Source organism: Lipotes vexillifer, unplaced genomic scaffold, assembly GCF_000442215.2.
Source record: "Lipotes vexillifer unplaced genomic scaffold, Lipotes_vexillifer_v1.1 scaffold1074, whole genome shotgun sequence".
NCBI classification, from domain to species: Eukaryota; Metazoa; Chordata; class Mammalia; order Artiodactyla; family Lipotidae; genus Lipotes; species Lipotes vexillifer.
This window is the reverse complement of record NW_006775781.1, coordinates 232,510-249,697: the sequence shown is the minus strand read 5'-3', so window position 1 is coordinate 249,697 and position 17,188 is coordinate 232,510. Positions and strand designations below refer to the sequence as shown.

Sequence of the window (17,188 nt, the reverse complement as noted above, 5' to 3'; positions counted from 1 at the left end):
ACCGCAAAAAAAAAAAAAAAAGGGAAAAATGACACATTATATATGGAAGGAAAATTAGTCCCAAATCTACCAGAGAATAAAAAGGAGTCTAAATAGAAGGCCCAGGGTCCACATCTGGATCTCTAGCACTTTAAAATAGAAGAAAATCCTTGCATGGAACCAGTTTCTTTTAATGAAGATATGATGCTAACTAGTTGTAGCAGGTGCTTTTAATTAGGACAAGGCCATTTAAGGCAGATTTAGTGGCAGTAGCATGAAATGCTAATAGACAATTGAGAAAAAAACCTACAAAAGCAGATTTTAGGAGTCCAAAACTATTAGTAATCAATAACCACTTAATATAGGAACATAGGTTATAGCCCTGTAAACCCTGCAGTCACTGCCTTAAAATATGAAACAATAACTTGTTCAAAATGATGATCCGAGTCAAGAGTTAAATTATATTCATTGTATACTCAGAAAATCTGGAAGACATATTTTAGGAACGTTTCTATCAATTTTTTAAAATCTTTTGCAGCTAAGTAGCAAATCTCAGTAAGCTAAGAAATTTACTTCTGTAGTTTGAATACTTATTGTGGGCCTGCTCTCTGCTAGGCATTGTGATGGAGCCTGAGAAAGTAAAAATAAGTAGGATACTGACTCTGCTTTTAAGATACTCCCAGTCGTAATTTCACTTACATGGACCTTTTTATGCTCTGATGATACCATATGTAACATTACTTAGTGATTTAGATTTTGCAGTGAATTGCTTGAGAACCCACCTTTCTGATATCAGGTATAGATTTGATAAAATTTTATTCTTTGTTACCACCTATTTACTAAAAAGAATCAAATTCAGATACTCACCCAAGAGTTAATTTCTAGTTCAGGATTTTTTCTTCTTTGTGAATGAAAATGGTTACATACCATCAGTTACATACATATTGTTAGATTTTCTTCCCCAGTAATAGTAACTGTCTCACTGGGAATGTGATCTGTCTATCCTCTCTACAAAGTCAAATGACACTGAAACTTCCAATATTATCACTTGTAGTGATATGCAGTTGTTTGCAGTTGTTTGTCTTCATGCTTTCTAGTTAAATGCTGATTTAGAAATATAATGGAAATTATAGTTAGAACTATAGTTCTAATTAGCATTAGAAATGCTAATTTAGAAATATAATGGAATATAATGGAAATGTTGTACATGCTGCGCAATGTAGGATATCTTTAGAATAAAGTACAAATGCTTTCCTTTTCTATTGAATTAGTCTTAAGAGAAAATGGGTGAGAGTACCTAAAGAGAAAATACTAGTATATGATAGGATAGTTCATATTAGAACCTCTGGCAGTGTGAAAATACTCTACCTTTTTCCATATTAATATGCAAACATTTCACTATACTAACTAGTACTTTTTCAAGGGACTGTATACCAACAATGTGAATGCAGTGTTTTACCCCCAAAACTGTGAATATGCAGGAATATACTAGTAATTTCTTTAGGTGAGCAGTAAGAAAAAAAAAAAGTAAATACTTATTACCTTTTCACTTAATATTACTTAGACTAAGGAGAATGCCAAATAATTAGATTATTAACATGCTTAAGTACAGTTAATTTGATTTGTGCTGTGTTTTTATACATTTGCATTTAAATTATTTGTAACCTACCTTTGGATGTTGCTAGTGATTTTAAATGAGACATCTTTGCAGACAAATCCATTTGGCTTTTCTAAAAGTTATTTGAATTTTATTTGAAAAGCATGATGTATTATTATTTAATCCCTTTCCACCATGTGATTTATGTCTGTGACAAGAACCAAGCCTATAACAAAAAATATTTTGTCATGTGATCCCTGTTTCTGTGCTGTAACAACATATTTGTAAGTAAAAGCATGTAGAAAAAGAGCATTGATGCCTTTTTCATATATATTATATTTTGTACATAAAAATTATCTTTTTTATCATCTTCACAATAATACCCTTTCAATTTAAAAAAGCATTCTTTGCATATTTATATATGATATTAATCTTTTCTTCATATAACTGTTGATACCTATTTTGTTTAGATATGTTATAAGAAAATCTATATAAGTAACAGAATGATTTGTGTAAACAAACTACTTTCACCTAAGTTTAATATTCAAAGCATCTAAACTTATTAAAATTTTCAAAAGATCCATGGTAATGAGACATTTAATAAACCTGGAATTTATTTGTTTTCCTCTTTTCTTCCTTCTAGATGTTCAGTGTCCCCAGCATCAGTAGATTGCCAACTCCCTCTCCTTGCAGCACCCCAGCCAGCATTATGCTGGTGCTGTCATACCCGATCACTGCAGCAGAATGGAGTTTTTCTTTAGTTGTAAGGTAAGTTTCCCTCCCCACTCATTTCACACACATAGACTCAGCTTTTCATTTTACAATATTGTGTAGTTTTGTAAGTTTTTTAAAAGTTTCCTTTCTCTTATGGTTCCTTAGGTTATTAACCTGTCACATTCAAAACTTATAAAACTGCATAATATAATAAAGGACTTATCTTGTGGCCATAGACAAGCTCCTTATTGTAGTAATCCCTATGAGGTTATAAAACCTTAGTGTTTGGCAGTGGGGCATCTCATGGAAAGGGAGCTGGCAATCTGCAGCTGCTGTGGACATTGGCTGAGAAAGTATTGAAAGGTAAGCCTCAAATTTAGACCATATTGTATACCTTTGGTTCCGTGGTGTATGTTTGAATTCATACTTTATTTTATGTTACATTTCATAGTAAATTTATAAAAGAAAAATATATTACTCTCTTCAAAGTGACCTTCAGTAAATGTTTGAATTATTAAGTTCACATAACACATTGGGATTATTTTAGAAAAAAATTTTTGTCTGTGAAAATAGTGAGAATTCTAATACTAAAAATTGTGAGAATTCTAATACTAAAAATTGTTCATTTATCCCCATATTCACATACCTGTTTATAAAGAAGAGTCAGCACTAAATTTATATATGTAAAGCTTATTAAATATATTTTTTATTAGAGAAACAATTAGAACACTGTTCTACAAATAACCATTTACTTAATCTTTCTATCTACTTTCTTTGATTCTGTATTGATCAGTGCAGATAAAAACTGTAAGAGCCTTTCTGATTTTCATTATATCCATATTCTCTCTTATGTGTTTGAAGATGGGGAACTTGCTGTTTTCCTTGTTTTTTTAATTCACTTTTAAACTTTAGATCACCATAGTTTTAAGTACTACTGTAATTAAACAAATGAAACAAAGTAAATTTTAGAGATTTTAATGTTTGCATTACAGAGATACCTACATGTAAATATAGGAACTTACACAGTACAGTCTCTTTCTTCTTTAGGAATTGTCTGTGCGTAGCCCATGAGAGATGGCATTGTGTAGTGGAAGGAAAGTGGATTTTAGCATTCGGGAGATCTAGAATTCTAAAGTCTTCTTCCACCTACAAGTACTTCTCTGTTTACTTTAGACACTTTCCTTCTGTAAAATTATGTCCTCTGGGTTCCCTTTTAGCTTTAATAATTTCATCCTAGAAGAAACATGATAGTTTTTCCTTTATCTGTGTATATAAATAAAGTTGATCAGTCAGGAAAGCTATTGCTAATGATCTGATTTAAAGTTCAGGAAATATTTTGTTTGATTTTAAATAGATTTTTATATTAGATCCACGTTAAGGCAAATTACCATTTGACTAACTTCATTTAAAAATTCATAACTTCTCTACGTTAGTTCCATTGTATACTGTGACACTCTGAGACCAGCACTAGGTAGAAAGGGACGTATTATTTTATTTCCATTTGGATTGTATTCACCAAAGAAATAATAAATGAAAGAACCGGTATGAGTTTCTCTTTTACTGTCAAGTAATTAAAGTACCTTACTACCTCAAACACCAGTCCTGGAGCAGTGATTCTGAACTTTTTTAAACCTATGCCCCCTTTTGATAGATGACACACATACCCCATGGCAGGTATAGGGATGCCCTTTGTTGAGGTCATCATATCCTTTATATGTATCTTCTAGTCAAAACATTTTATCAGCCTTTACTTTATATAATTTGTGTTATGAAAATAATAAACTTTTTGTTTGTTTTTCAAATACAGAATGATTAGATAGGCATTTTCAAATATAAATGAGATACCATATACCATCACTACCCCAAGTTGAGAATATGCAGTATAAAGAAGGGGAAGAAGGCCAAAAAACATACATAAAGTTGAAGGCCTTGGACATTTACAAACAGGTCAGTGGGTAAAACAGAGTTATATGGAAGTTAGGACTCTATTCTCTGATTGATTTATATGACCCCTCCTGTTCAGTAGTATATTTTCTGGGCATTGGATTAATTAAAATTTAGTAGCCAAAATAAAATCAAAAGGTAAAATTTTCCTAATATTTTAAAAACTCTGTCCTATAAAAATTAATGTTGTAATTTAGTAGAGACACAAACAGAGTCGATAAATGGCTTTAAGTAGTATCCAGTTACACAGTCTCCCCTTCCCGTGCTTCATCTTCATCTAGTCCTAAAAGTCCCATAACACTGATAGTTCTGTAACCCCTACCCCATCATCACCACACTAATCCATACAGCCACCGTACTGCCCAGGTTAACTCTGCATCTGTAATTCTTCCCCATATAACTCCCAGTTAATAAGGAATTCAGCATGCCTGGTGCCCCCTAATCCTTTAATGCTTTTCCAGTCAGTTATACCATGAAGAGAATATTCTCCCCACCTTCATTCCTTACCTCTTTCTGCTCTCTTTAGCTTAGGAAAGGTTTATTTCCACTGTCACCATTTCATTTTTGAGCCAAATAGAAGTTGATGTGTAGAAAAAAATAATGTTGTTGATATACCTTGTTAAAGGGAAAATCTCCATCTACTATTTTGTATTTTTTATTGAAACAAAATCTTACCTCATTCTGAAAAGGATTTAGGGTAGCTGTTACCTGCCTTTTCATCTTCCTCAAATAGCTTTCCATAGATGGAAGTTATTTCTTGCTCAGTTTTATTATTTATAATCTAATAGTTTTGTTTTCATGGGTTAGAATATGCACTTTATACTATCTCATAACATTTCTTTGAGAAAAATAAACTTTTGAGGTATAACTCATTGTTAGTTGGGTCCTTTTAGAATGCTTTTGACAAGATGGAAAGTCTCTTCAGGTTAGTATATTATATGAAATAAAAGTTACTTTTCTTGAAATTTTTTCACAATACTATAATTTGTTATGCCACTGAGAAGACACAAAAATTAGTCAGTTGAGCCTAGGTTCCATATTCATTATGAACACATGCAAATATAATCTCACCTCTTACTACTCTTCTAATGAGCAATTTCCCTTCTGAAGTATAAAAACCTCAGTTAGGAATGTTTATTTTTATGTGCATAAACGTTGTGTTGGTTTAAAGCACAAAATTTTCAGGAGTAGGAAATGCACTGTATTGATCACTTAGTTTTGTATGTGTCTAAAATTTCCATGACAAAAGGAAAAGTTTTAGATATATATAAAGTTGGGAAATTTATGCACAGATTTTAGAATATGCTTTGCTCTAGGGAGTGGTTATTTTTCTGCCTTAATGTTTTACCTATATGCAAATTGACTCAGAGTTCCTGTGGGGTGAAATCTAATTTTATGCAGGTTAAATGTGATCTGTAACATATATAGTTGTGTGCCTTTTGTTATAAAAGAAATAAAATGAGTGGACTATATGGTATGTAAATTATATCTCAAAGCTGTTACCAAGTAAAAAAGAAATACAACTTGGTTATATAACAGTAAGGGACTATAGTGATGGTGGTGGTGGTGATGTGGATAGCTGGTGTTCACTAACATTGTGGAGAAGGGGAGGTTGGCTACCTAAAGTTATACCTTCTGTAATCTTACTGTCTCTATGGTATTCAAATAATTTTATGGGTGCTGATGAAATGTATCTTTACTAGAGGTTTTATAACCTGTGTCAGATTGAATTTATGTAATACAGTTTTTAAGAGGCAGTGATGTAATTCTAAAGAACTTGGACTTCACCAACAGGCAGATCTGGGTTCAAGTCAGAGAACCTTAAACAAGTCATTTAATCTCTCTGAGCCTTAGTTTCATCATTTGTTAAGTAAGACTAAAAATGCACACACTTTAGAGGGCTTTTATAACTACTGGTATACGTGAACTCTTATGTCCACTCGATCTCTCCCTCCCTTCCTCCCTCCTTCTCGGTCTGTCTCTCTCTCTGTCTCTTTCTCTCCAAGTATGAATGAAATACTTAGGATAATACTTAGCAAATGGAGGGCATGTCAGAAATTAACCGTTAGTATAGCATGATAGTATTGAAAATGGTGACCAGTTGTTTACTTTTCTGTGCTGGAAACATTTTTAAATAAAATAATTGTAAAATTTCCTAAGGAAGTTTGTTAGGATGGCTTTTGAATAGGATAACAAGTCAGGCTTTCTCTCTTTTTCTCCCCACTATTTTGGAAAAATTACAGAAACTTTACAGAAGTGAGCAATGTCATTTACATAGTTATATAAATGTTTGTATCTTTACATGTGTTTTAGTGATTTATAAAAGTGTTTATAATTGACTCAATTAAAAACTTAAAAAAAAATTTTTATCTCCTGGTTTAATTAAATGGGTTTTAGATTTCTCCTGTAGAATTGAGAATCTTTAAAGTATATCGAAGAAGATTTATTATAGGATATTTTCCTCCTTGCTGCAACCTTCTGAAGAAGAGATATGTACTTATTTGATGGGTATTGGCATTTTGTTTTGTTTTTTACTCAGAAAATAAGTCTTGGCGTTTACTTTTGGATTCAGTCTAAGGAATTTACTTTTAAAATTGTGTTTTTTAGGGCAAATGGTATCATCGGAGGCAAGCTGTAAAAGAATTGCATAGTACATTGATACGTCTTTTAAATGAATTGCTGCCATGGGAACCAAAGTTAATGAAAGCTTTTCAAAGGAACAGGTAAATCAAGCTTTATTATCTTTTTTAAGGCTCTTACTTTATGATTATGGAAGGTGTCCTGGTATCATTTAGTATAGTTTTCCATTGATTTGTAATTCAGATATTTTTGAGTACCTACTGTGTACAAGGTACCTCCTAAGCCCTGACAAAGTACTGTTGATTAAACAAAACTCTATACTGTGTGGTTTTTTTCTCCCCAGGTTTTTTTCATTGTGGTAAAATGCACAAATACAATTTACCATTTTAACTAGTTTTAAGTGTACTGTTCAGTAATATTAAATAAATTCATGATGTTGTGTCACTGTTACCCCATCCATCTCCAGAACTTCATCTTGTGAAACTGAAACGCTATACCTGTTAAACGATAACTCCCTATTCCCCCCTTCCCCCCATCCCATGGCAACCACCATTCTACTTTCTGTATCTATGATTTTGACTAAGTACCTCATATAGTACAAAATATTTGTCTTTTTGTGACTGGCTTTATTTCACTTAGCATAATGTTCTCAGGGTTCATCCATATTGCAGCATATGTCAGAAGTTACTTCATTTTAGAGGCTGAATAATATTGCATTTTATGCATATACCACATTGTGCTTATCCATTCATCTGTAATGGGCATTTGGGAGGCTTTTCATGTTTTAGCTATTTTGAATAATGCTGCTATGAATATGGGTGTACAAATATCCAAGACCCTGCTTTCAAATTTTGGGGTGTATACCTAGAAGAGGAATATGGTAATTCTATTTTTAATTTTTTGAGGAACTACCATACTGTTTGCTACAGTGACCGTACAATGTTACATTCCCACCAACAGTTACAAGAGTTCCAGCTTCTCCACATCCTCACCGACATTTGTTATTTTCTTTTTTTTTAATTGCCATCCTAATGAATATGAGGTGGTATATCATTGTAGTTTGGATTTGCATTTCCCTAATGATTAGTGAGATTGAGTGTTTTTTCATGTGCTTATGGCAATTTATATATCTTTGGAGAAATGTTTAGAGATTTTTTTGATTATTGATTCAGTTTCCTTACTAGTTATAAGTCTATTCAAACAGACAAACTCAAATGTCAGATGGTGATAAGTGCTGTGAAGAAAAATGAAGCAGATTAAGGGGAATAAGAAATGCTTAGTTTGGATGGGATAATGATTGGTCATTTACCAGGGTGTTGGAGAACACTTCCCTGATGAGTTGATGTTTGAAAAGAGACCTGAAGGAAATAGGGGAGAGAGCCAAGTGGATATCTAAGAGAAAAGAAGATGTAGAAGCCCTAAGGTTAAAAGCATTATTGACATTTATAGGAAATGCAAAGGGGCAAGAATAACCAGAGCTGAGTGAGTGAGGAGGAAAGTGGTAAGAGTCAAGAGTCAGAGAAGTATAGGGAAAGGTAGCCTACATGTTTAAGGATTTTGGCTTTTACTCTGAGATGAGAAGCCATTGAAGAGCTTTAAACAGAGGAAGTGGGCTTCCCTGGTGGCGCCGTGGTTGAGAGTCCGCCTGCCGATGCAGGGGGCGCGGGTTCGTGCCCCGGTCCGGGAGGATCCCACATGCCGTGGAGCGGCTGGGCCCGTGGGCCATGGCTGCTGGGCCTGTGCATCCGGAGCCTGTGCCGGGAGAGGCCACAACAGTGAGAGGCCCGTGTACCGCAAAAAAAAAAAAAAAAAAAAAAAAAAAACAAGAGGAAGTACATGATCTGACTTATGTTTTAAAGCACTCGCTCTGCCTGTTCTGTTGAGATAGTGTAGTGGGGGATGACGATAAAGGCAGGGAAGTCAGTTACACTATAGTAGTAGTCCAGGCAAAAAATGATAGTGGCTTGGACCATGATAGTAGCAATGCAGACAGCAGGGAGTGCTTGGATCCTGGATAGATCTTGAAAGAGGACTGGTAGAATTTCCTTAAGGCTTGCATATGGAGTGTCAGAAAAAAATGAAGAGAAAAAGATGGTGCCTGATATTTTTTATCTAAACAACTGGAATAATGCAATTGCCATTAGCTGAGATAGGGGAAACAAAGTAGTTTTGGGGAGGGGGTGGATTCAGGAGTTTGGATTTCAACATGTTAAGTTTGATATGCCTTTCAGATGTCTAGTTGGAGTTACTGAGTAGGCAGTTTAGCATATTAGTCCCAGTTAAAGGGAGTAAGCCAGGCTGGAGGTATAAATTTGGGGGTTGTCAGGATATAGATTATATTTAAGCTGTGAGATGGTAGAAATCACCTAGTATATGAGCATAGATAAGAGAGACTGAACCCTGGGACATTCCAACAGTTAGAGGTGATGGAGATGGCAGGACTCAGCAGAAATGACTGAGAAGGAGTATTCAGCAAGGTAGGAGCATAACCAAGAGTGGTGTCTTAGAAACCAGGTAAAGAAGATGTTTTAAAAAGGAGGCTGCTCATGATGGATTGAGGAAGATGAGGACGAGAATTCATTGTTAAATTTGGCAATATCATTGATGACCTTGAGGAGCTGTGTTGATAGAGATGTGGGTAAAAGTCTAAGGAGTCTGTTCAAGAGAATTAGGGGTGAGGAGCTGGAGTTTTTCTATAAAAGTAGAGCAGAGAAATAGGTCAGTACCTGGAAGGACAAGTTGGAGTCAATTTGGGTCATTTGTTTTTATTAATGGGAGAAATAACATGTTTGTATACTGGTGGAAATGATTGAATAGAGAGGCAAAAATGAACTCAGACAATGGAAGGGATGTTTGGTTGAGTGAGATTCTTGACTAGGTGAGAGAAGATGCATAAGTTGGAAGGGTTAGCTTAGATAGGAAGATGGAGAATATGAGTACAGATGAAGGTCTTAAGTTGCAGACGGGGTGTGAGCATATGAGAGTTCTTGTCTGATTACTTCCATTTTCCCTGAAATAAGGAGCAAAGTCATTCGCTGAGTTGAGAAGAAGACTGAGAAGGGAGGAACTTTATACTACCCCCATATAGATATTACTAAAATGAAATTAATTTTACAGTTATCCTTTGGTAACCCACTCTAGTATCTTACAGCCCTCATCTGCTCTATAAAACCCTTAAGCAATAATTGAAAGATAAATAAATTGAGAGTAATTATTAACTAACATTTGTTGAATATTTATGTGCCACTCAAACTATGAAGTAAGTGCTATTATTATCCTCATTGTACAAATAAGTAAGCTAATGCTTAGAAAGTTTAAGGAACTTGCCCAAAGTCTTACAACTGTTAAGTGACAGAGGTGAGATTTAAACTCCAATATGCACACATAGGAATTTTTTTTTTTTTTTGATGTGGACCGTTTTCAAAGTCTTTATTGAATTTGTTACAACATTGCTTCTGTTTTATGTTTTGACTTTTTGGCCGCGAGGCATGTGGGGTCCTAGCTCCCTGACCAGGGATCGAACGCACACCCCCTGCATTGGAAGGCGAAGTCCTAACCACTGGACCGCCAGGGAAGTCCCACACAGATAGGAATTTGTAGCAAAAGTAAATTGGAGAATGTATGTTCAGATTTTTTTTAAACAAACAAAAATAAACAATGGGTAAAAGTAAAATAGAGAAACTCAGTTGAAAGCAAATGAATAATAAAAGATCTCTAAAATATCATGTAATCATTTGGAAATGTTTCTATCTCTCTTAGTGTTATAGAAACATAGGTATTATGTTTTTATGTGAAAAGGATCTCTGAAAGATCACTTTTCAGCTTTGTTTCCCTATGCTTAATTTAAAAAAATAATTTCTAGTGAGACCCAAAGGTTTAGGTATGATTGCTCTCAGGATTAAATGATGGATTGTTTTTGTTTGTTACTCTTTGTATAACAGTCAAAAATAATACACACTGTTTCTTAGAACTTTTTGATTAACTCTTTTAAATGACCTTTTAAACTATATTATAATCAGCAGTTTTAAGACTATCTCAAATCTATTTCTATCAGTGCAGCTAGAAAAAAATTACCTTTTTCGCATTTAATAGGTCTAACAGCAGCCTTTAGAAAGACAAATAGGTATATGTTCGAACACTTTATTCTGAAATTGCAGATATATTTTTTTAAGTTTCTTTTGCCTACACCCTGTGTTTTGTCTTCTTGAACAATAGTCATTGGCATCTTAGACACACTTGGTTAAAACATAGGTTTAGTGACTTAATTGAAAATACTAAAATAAAGCTTAAAATGTTAGAAGGTACTTTAGCTTCCAAGAGTTCAATACGTATGTATTGTTTGTTGTGTCGAATATTTTTCTTCAGGAGTCGCCTAAAGAAAGACTATGATGATTTCAGAAGACAGCCTGATCACGATAAATTTACTGGAGAACTGTGGACTGCTGAAGAAGGTGAAGGAGATCCTGGAAAAGAATCTCCAAAAGTAGAACTCAGTAGCAAGTCTATAGACACCACAGAACCTCTAGATATCCTGGAGAAGGATCATTTTGATTCAGGTAGGCGTTCAAACTTTCTTTAAACCGACACTAAAAGCACAAAGAGAAGTTTTAGTATCTTTTGTGGAGATAAAGGATAATCTGGTTAATGAAGTTCATTGATTGGGGAAATCTGTTATGTTTGAAGGTGTACTATTGTCTTATTAAAGGTTCTTTGGAGTCATTATTACTGTTCTAGGAGTTTCTGGAGTCAGTGCCCGACTCCAAACTGTAGGCATGTTATTGCTCATTACAGACCACACATCACTGATATGCAGTCCCTTTGAAATAGGTTTAGTCTCTTCTTTTTATTATTATTAATTTTGAAGCACTATTTCTGATGTTTGCTTTAAATGGAACTTGTTAAGTCCCTGATAATTGTGAAGATTTTTTTTTTTTTTTTATGAGGAATGATCAAGGTTGATGGCCTAATGAGACCAGCGTGGACACCTCATTCTTATAAGGAGGCTGGATTAGATGATGTGTAATTCATTTCAACTTATCAGATTATTTTATTCTATAAATCTAGTTAAATAACTTTCTTTAGTTATCTAAGAGGTATAAAAATTTTTGGTTAGAAATGTATTAAACCTATTGTTTTCCATGTCTGGTGAATTGAAAAAGAGTGACTTCACATCAACCCAGTTTGATCAGATATGAACATAAATTTTTTACTGTAGGAATAATTAAACACCAGAAAAAGCTGGACATTTTTTATTCTGTAGAGTCTCTCTCTAAAAATAGAAAATATGGAGAACCATCTCTCTTTGATACGAAGGTTTCCCTATCTAGAAGGAGAGCACTAGACTAGATTCCTTTCCAAATCTAAATTCTGAGTCCTAATTGCTGGCTTGAGTATCTCTTTAAAAGATGTAAACATTCCTTTTACACTTGTATTGGCAGCAGAATTTGATCAAAAATAATTTCCTTATTAATAATATGTTGTTCTTGGGAATGGTTACAATGTCAGGATTACCTTGTTAAAGGTCACCTTACCTTAATTTCCATCAGTGGTACTGAGACTTTTGAATCACCCCACAGGTTTCTTAATAAATTGCTTGTTCAAAGATTGACTTTCTTTTTTATAATTGGTCTTACCATTGCTATTCAGTTGCTGTTTTATATAAACTAAATGCTTGTTTTATAATTTTCAGATGATATGAAATTGTCAGAAATAGATTTACCTATGGCCAGAAGCAAGTTGCTGAAAAAAGAATTGCCTTCTAAAGATGTACCTAAGACACTGCCTAAAATGCTTAAACGGCAGTCCAAACAAACTAATTATCTGGATGATAGCACAAAAGAGCTTTCCCCAAGGAAGAAAGCAAAGTTAAGCACAAATGAGACAACAGTTGAGACTGTAGAAGGTGATATGCAAATTGACTGTTTGAATGAATCAAAGCATACAGAGCCACTGTTTCCAGAGTCATTTGCCTCATTGGATTCAACACCAGTGTCTACTCTCCAGAAAGGGACCAAACCTATTCAGGCCTTGCTTGCAAAGAATATTGGGAACAAAGTGACCTTAACAAATCAACTGCCCCCTTCCACAGGTAGAAGTGCTCCTGCTGTGGAAAAGCCAGTTATATCTCCTCCAGAAGCAAGCCCCATAAAGCCAGCATTGACCTGCCACACCAGTACAAAAGGTCCTTTACAGATGGTATACAAAATGCCCTGTGGCCAGTGGTTGCCCATAGATCTTCATAACAGCTCTGTAAAGATTCAGATGCAACCTATGCTGGATCCTAAAACAGGAGAAAAAATCATGCAGCAGGTTCTCATTCTGCCTAAGAATTTTGTAATTCAGCACAAGGAAGGGAAAGCAGTTGCAAAAGAAATACCACCACTTCAACAAAAAGGTACAGAACGACATGGTTCATCTTTTCCACAGACAGCAAATGTAAACTCTTCTTTAGCATCAGTTCTTGTCAACCCAACAGGAACTGTTTCTGCCCAACTACCTAATACAGCTTTCAACAAGACAGTTACACCTTTGTCAAATGTGAGTAATGCTAGACCACAGCCTTTGACACCTGTAACCTCCATAAGTAATTTATTAACACCACCAGTTAAGACTAGCCAGAGTGAGGCAGGAAAAGTCAAGAATGCGGTTTCAGCAGCCGCATTCCCCCAGCCCATTGCTTCACCCACCATTTCCTCAACAGTTCAGCCTCAGTTATCAGCAACAACACTAAATGGATCTACAAATCCCGGTAGTTCCCTAAACTCTTTTGCACAACAAACTGCTGATTCTTCTGAAGCAAAGCAAGAACTGAAAACTGTATGCATAAGAGATTCACAGTCAATTCTTGTTAGGACACGAGGTGGGAACACTGGAGTTGTAAAAGTACAGACCAATCCAGATCAAAATTCATCCAATAGTTTATCTTCAAGTTCAGTTTTTACTTTTGCTCCTCAGCTTCAGGCATTTCTAGTGCCAAAATCAGCAACTTCATCATCCTCTGCTTTTTCACCAGTAGCTGGAACAACTGCTACATCTTGTCTCCCACCTTTTGGCCAAGCACCTACTTCTGTTTCCATTCCAGCTGGCTTTAATCCATCCACGGGGAAAAATCTTAAATTTACATTAAGCCAACCTTCCTGCAGTAGTAATTTGGGGCACATGATAGATAAAACTTCACACATGCCCTCCTCTCCCTTAAAGTCTTCTGTTTCTTCTAGCACTCTCCTACCATCAACAGCAAATAGTTCAGTAAGCGTAATTAGCATATCAACAGGAAATTTTGGACAAACCAATGCAAATGTTATTCATACACCAGCTAAACAGCAACAAGTAGATTATGTCACAAAAAGTTACCCTGTTACAAGATCAGAAGCAACAGCAGCAACAAATGAAGATATGGTCAGTGGGACTCCAGTTCAGAAACTTATGCTGGTGTCAGCTCCGTCTATTCTTTCTTCTGGCAGTGGAACTGCAATTAATGTGGCACCTGCACCAACATCTGCAGGTGTTTCTCCCCAGAAATTAGTTTTTATTAATGCTGCAATTCCCAGTGGCACTTCAACCCCAACTATTGTGGCAGAACCATTAAAGCAAACTCTTCCTCCTCCCTTGAGTAAAACATATGTTAAGGCTCCAGAGCAGCCCCAGATAGTACTAATTCCATCTACAGTGGGGGCACCAATAAAAATAAATTCGTCACCAACTGTGTCTCAGATAAAAGATGTGAAAATTGGGCTAAACATAGGCCAAGCAATTGTAAATACTTCAGGCAGTGTGCCAGCTGTACCATCAATTAACCTATTGCAAAATGTAACCCCAAAAGGAGAAGAAAAAAGTACCAAGGGCTATGTTTTGCCGCTGTCAACAAGTGGTAATTCAATTCCAGTAAGCTCAAATTTTGTGAGTCAAAATATTACTCCTGTTAATGAATCAGTGGTTTCTGCTTCAAGAACAGTAAACATGTTTTCAGTAACAGGAGCAAATGTATCTTTGGGTTCTCTTTCAGTGACCTCAACCTCTGCCTCAGTTGGGACACGACCTCCTGTTTTAGTCAGTGGAAATGATACCTCTTCAAGAATTATGCCTATTTTGTCAAATAGACTTTGCACGTCAAATCTCGGAAACACTGTGGCTATATCAACTGTGAAAACAGGACATCTTGCATCATCTGTTCTGATTTCAAATACACAACCAACAGTGTCTCCTAAATGTCTGACATCAGCTTTGCAAATCCCTGTTACAGTTGCCTTGCCTACATCTGTGACTGTATCCCCTAAAATAATCAACACAGTTCCACAAGCTGCAACAGTACCAGGAGCCACACGTTCTGTATCTCTTTCTAAAAGACAATCTCGGACTTCTGTCCAGTTTCAGTCACCAGGGGTTTCAACTACAGTGCCAACAAGTATAAACACAAATAAACCTCAAACTGAATTTCCATCCCTTTCACCGAATCCAGGTAAAATAATTAACATTTCCAATTTTGCTTCTCTGCCAAACCAGCAACTGCCCCCTGCTTTCGTAAAATCAACCCCCAGTTACAGTTCTGCTCCAGCTGGCACTGCCGTTCACACTGGTGCAGCACCATCAGATGTAACTAGTGTGGCAGGGGGCCAGTTCAGTGAGCCTTGTATTCAGCAAAAAATAGTCATCAATACCAGTACGCCTTTGGCACCTGGCACACAAATCATGATTAACAGAACCCGCTTTATTGTTCCACCACAAGGTCTTGGAGCTGGCAGCCATGTTCTCCTTATATCCACTAATCCAAAATACGGACCTCCCTTAGTTCTTAACAGTGGCCAAGGCATTCAGCCTACACCAGTAGATAACCTGGCCCAGAAGATCACGCTAGCATCAAATAATTCTTTAAGTGGGCAACCTGTGAAACATTCTCTAAGAAGCTCTACAAAAATTGTAAACTCTCTTGGGAATGCAAGTTCTCTACCCACAGTACATGCAGCACCACAGATCATAAATCCAGCTGCTGAAGTTTCTGTACCACCTCCTGCACCAACAGTGTCGTTGACTTCAGTAATTAAGTCTCCTCCAGCTACTCTTTTGGCCAAGACATCTTTGGTTTCTGCCATTTGCTCTAGTAATCCTTCACTGCCGAGTAGCACTTCAGTATTTCATTTGGATACATCAGTCAAAAAATTGTTGGTCAGCCCAGAAGGAGCCATTTTGAATACCATAAATACTCCATCATCTAAGGTTTCTTCACTCTCTTCATCACTCTCTCAAATTGTTGTATCTGCCAGTCGAAATCCTGCCTCTGTCTTCCCTGCTTTTCAGTCATCTGGCTTAGGGAAGCCTGACACAGCTGCATCTTGAATTTAGACTAAACGAGCCAGTTTTTAAATAATGGGGCATTGTTTTGACTCCCATAAAAATTTTAACTTTATTATACTGTTGAAAACATACATAGTTTGTGTGTGTGTGTGTATGTGTGTTCTAATGTGTCTTTTCATTAGCTTGCAACAAGGCTTTGTTTTTCTTGGGGAGGGAAAAATCTGTTCCATTTCACTCATTGATATGAGTATGTTTTCAAAGGTTATTTGTTTAAAATAGACAGGACTTACCTGTCTATATAACATGAATTGAACAAAGTCAAATTTGACTAGTTTGGAGTAAGCTAGGCTTTTGCACACTTGCATTGACATGTTTCTTCTTGAATTTGGACTGTTGCAGCGTGGCTCTACAATATGGTATTCTGTGTCTTTAGTGGAATCTTATTTTTGTTTCTGTAAGAAAATATATATATATATATTTATGCATTGTGAAAATGCAGTCCATTGTGTAAAATTGTACATATTCCTAAATCCTTAACAACCTGTACTAAACTATATGTACAAAGAACTATGCTGTCTTATTTATGTTTTGTTTACATAATGTATAGTTTTTTAAGTATTTTAGTAATTTTGGACCAGTGAACTGTTAGCATCAATGCAGAAGAATCTGCATGTAATAAACTGAGTTGCTGTATTTTCTTGTTTGAATACCATTTTTAAAGTGCGTTCTTGTTCCATTGAAAGACTACATGATATAAGATGAGGACAGATCTTTACAAAAAGGAATTTAGGCTAGGAAATTTGAATTAATAATAGCATTTGTACAAGGCTTTAGAATTTACAAACTTTATTTCCACATATCTCATTTGACTTTCACAGTACTCTTGAGAGCTTAAATGATGTGCCCTAGGTCACTCAGCTAGTTGGTGGTATAGCCAGTATTTGAACCTAATGCTTAAAATCATTTCTGCATAACTTTATATTACTTCTGCTTTAAAACTTCACTCTGGATTTCATTGTTTTAACTTTTTTCTCTTAATCCACCACCAGATTCTACATTGATCAAAATAAGTAATCTTAAAGG

General features: G+C 35.5%; 1 protein-coding gene across 1 annotated transcript in view; it reads left to right on the top strand.

Moving 5' to 3' along the window:
* Window positions 1–16,199, top strand: part of BRD10 (bromodomain containing 10) — a 101,957-nt gene extending 85,758 nt beyond the window's left edge. Inside the window, exons 7-9 of the mRNA XM_007450214.1 lie at window positions 6,842–6,957; window positions 11,180–11,370; window positions 12,504–16,199. Coding sequence (XP_007450276.1) covers window positions 6,842–6,957; window positions 11,180–11,370; window positions 12,504–16,147 — 3,951 coding nt within the window. The 3' untranslated portion in view covers window positions 16,148–16,199. The remainder of the gene's footprint in view (window positions 1–6,841; window positions 6,958–11,179; window positions 11,371–12,503) is intronic.
* The last annotated feature ends 989 nt before the right edge of the window (window positions 16,200–17,188 follow it).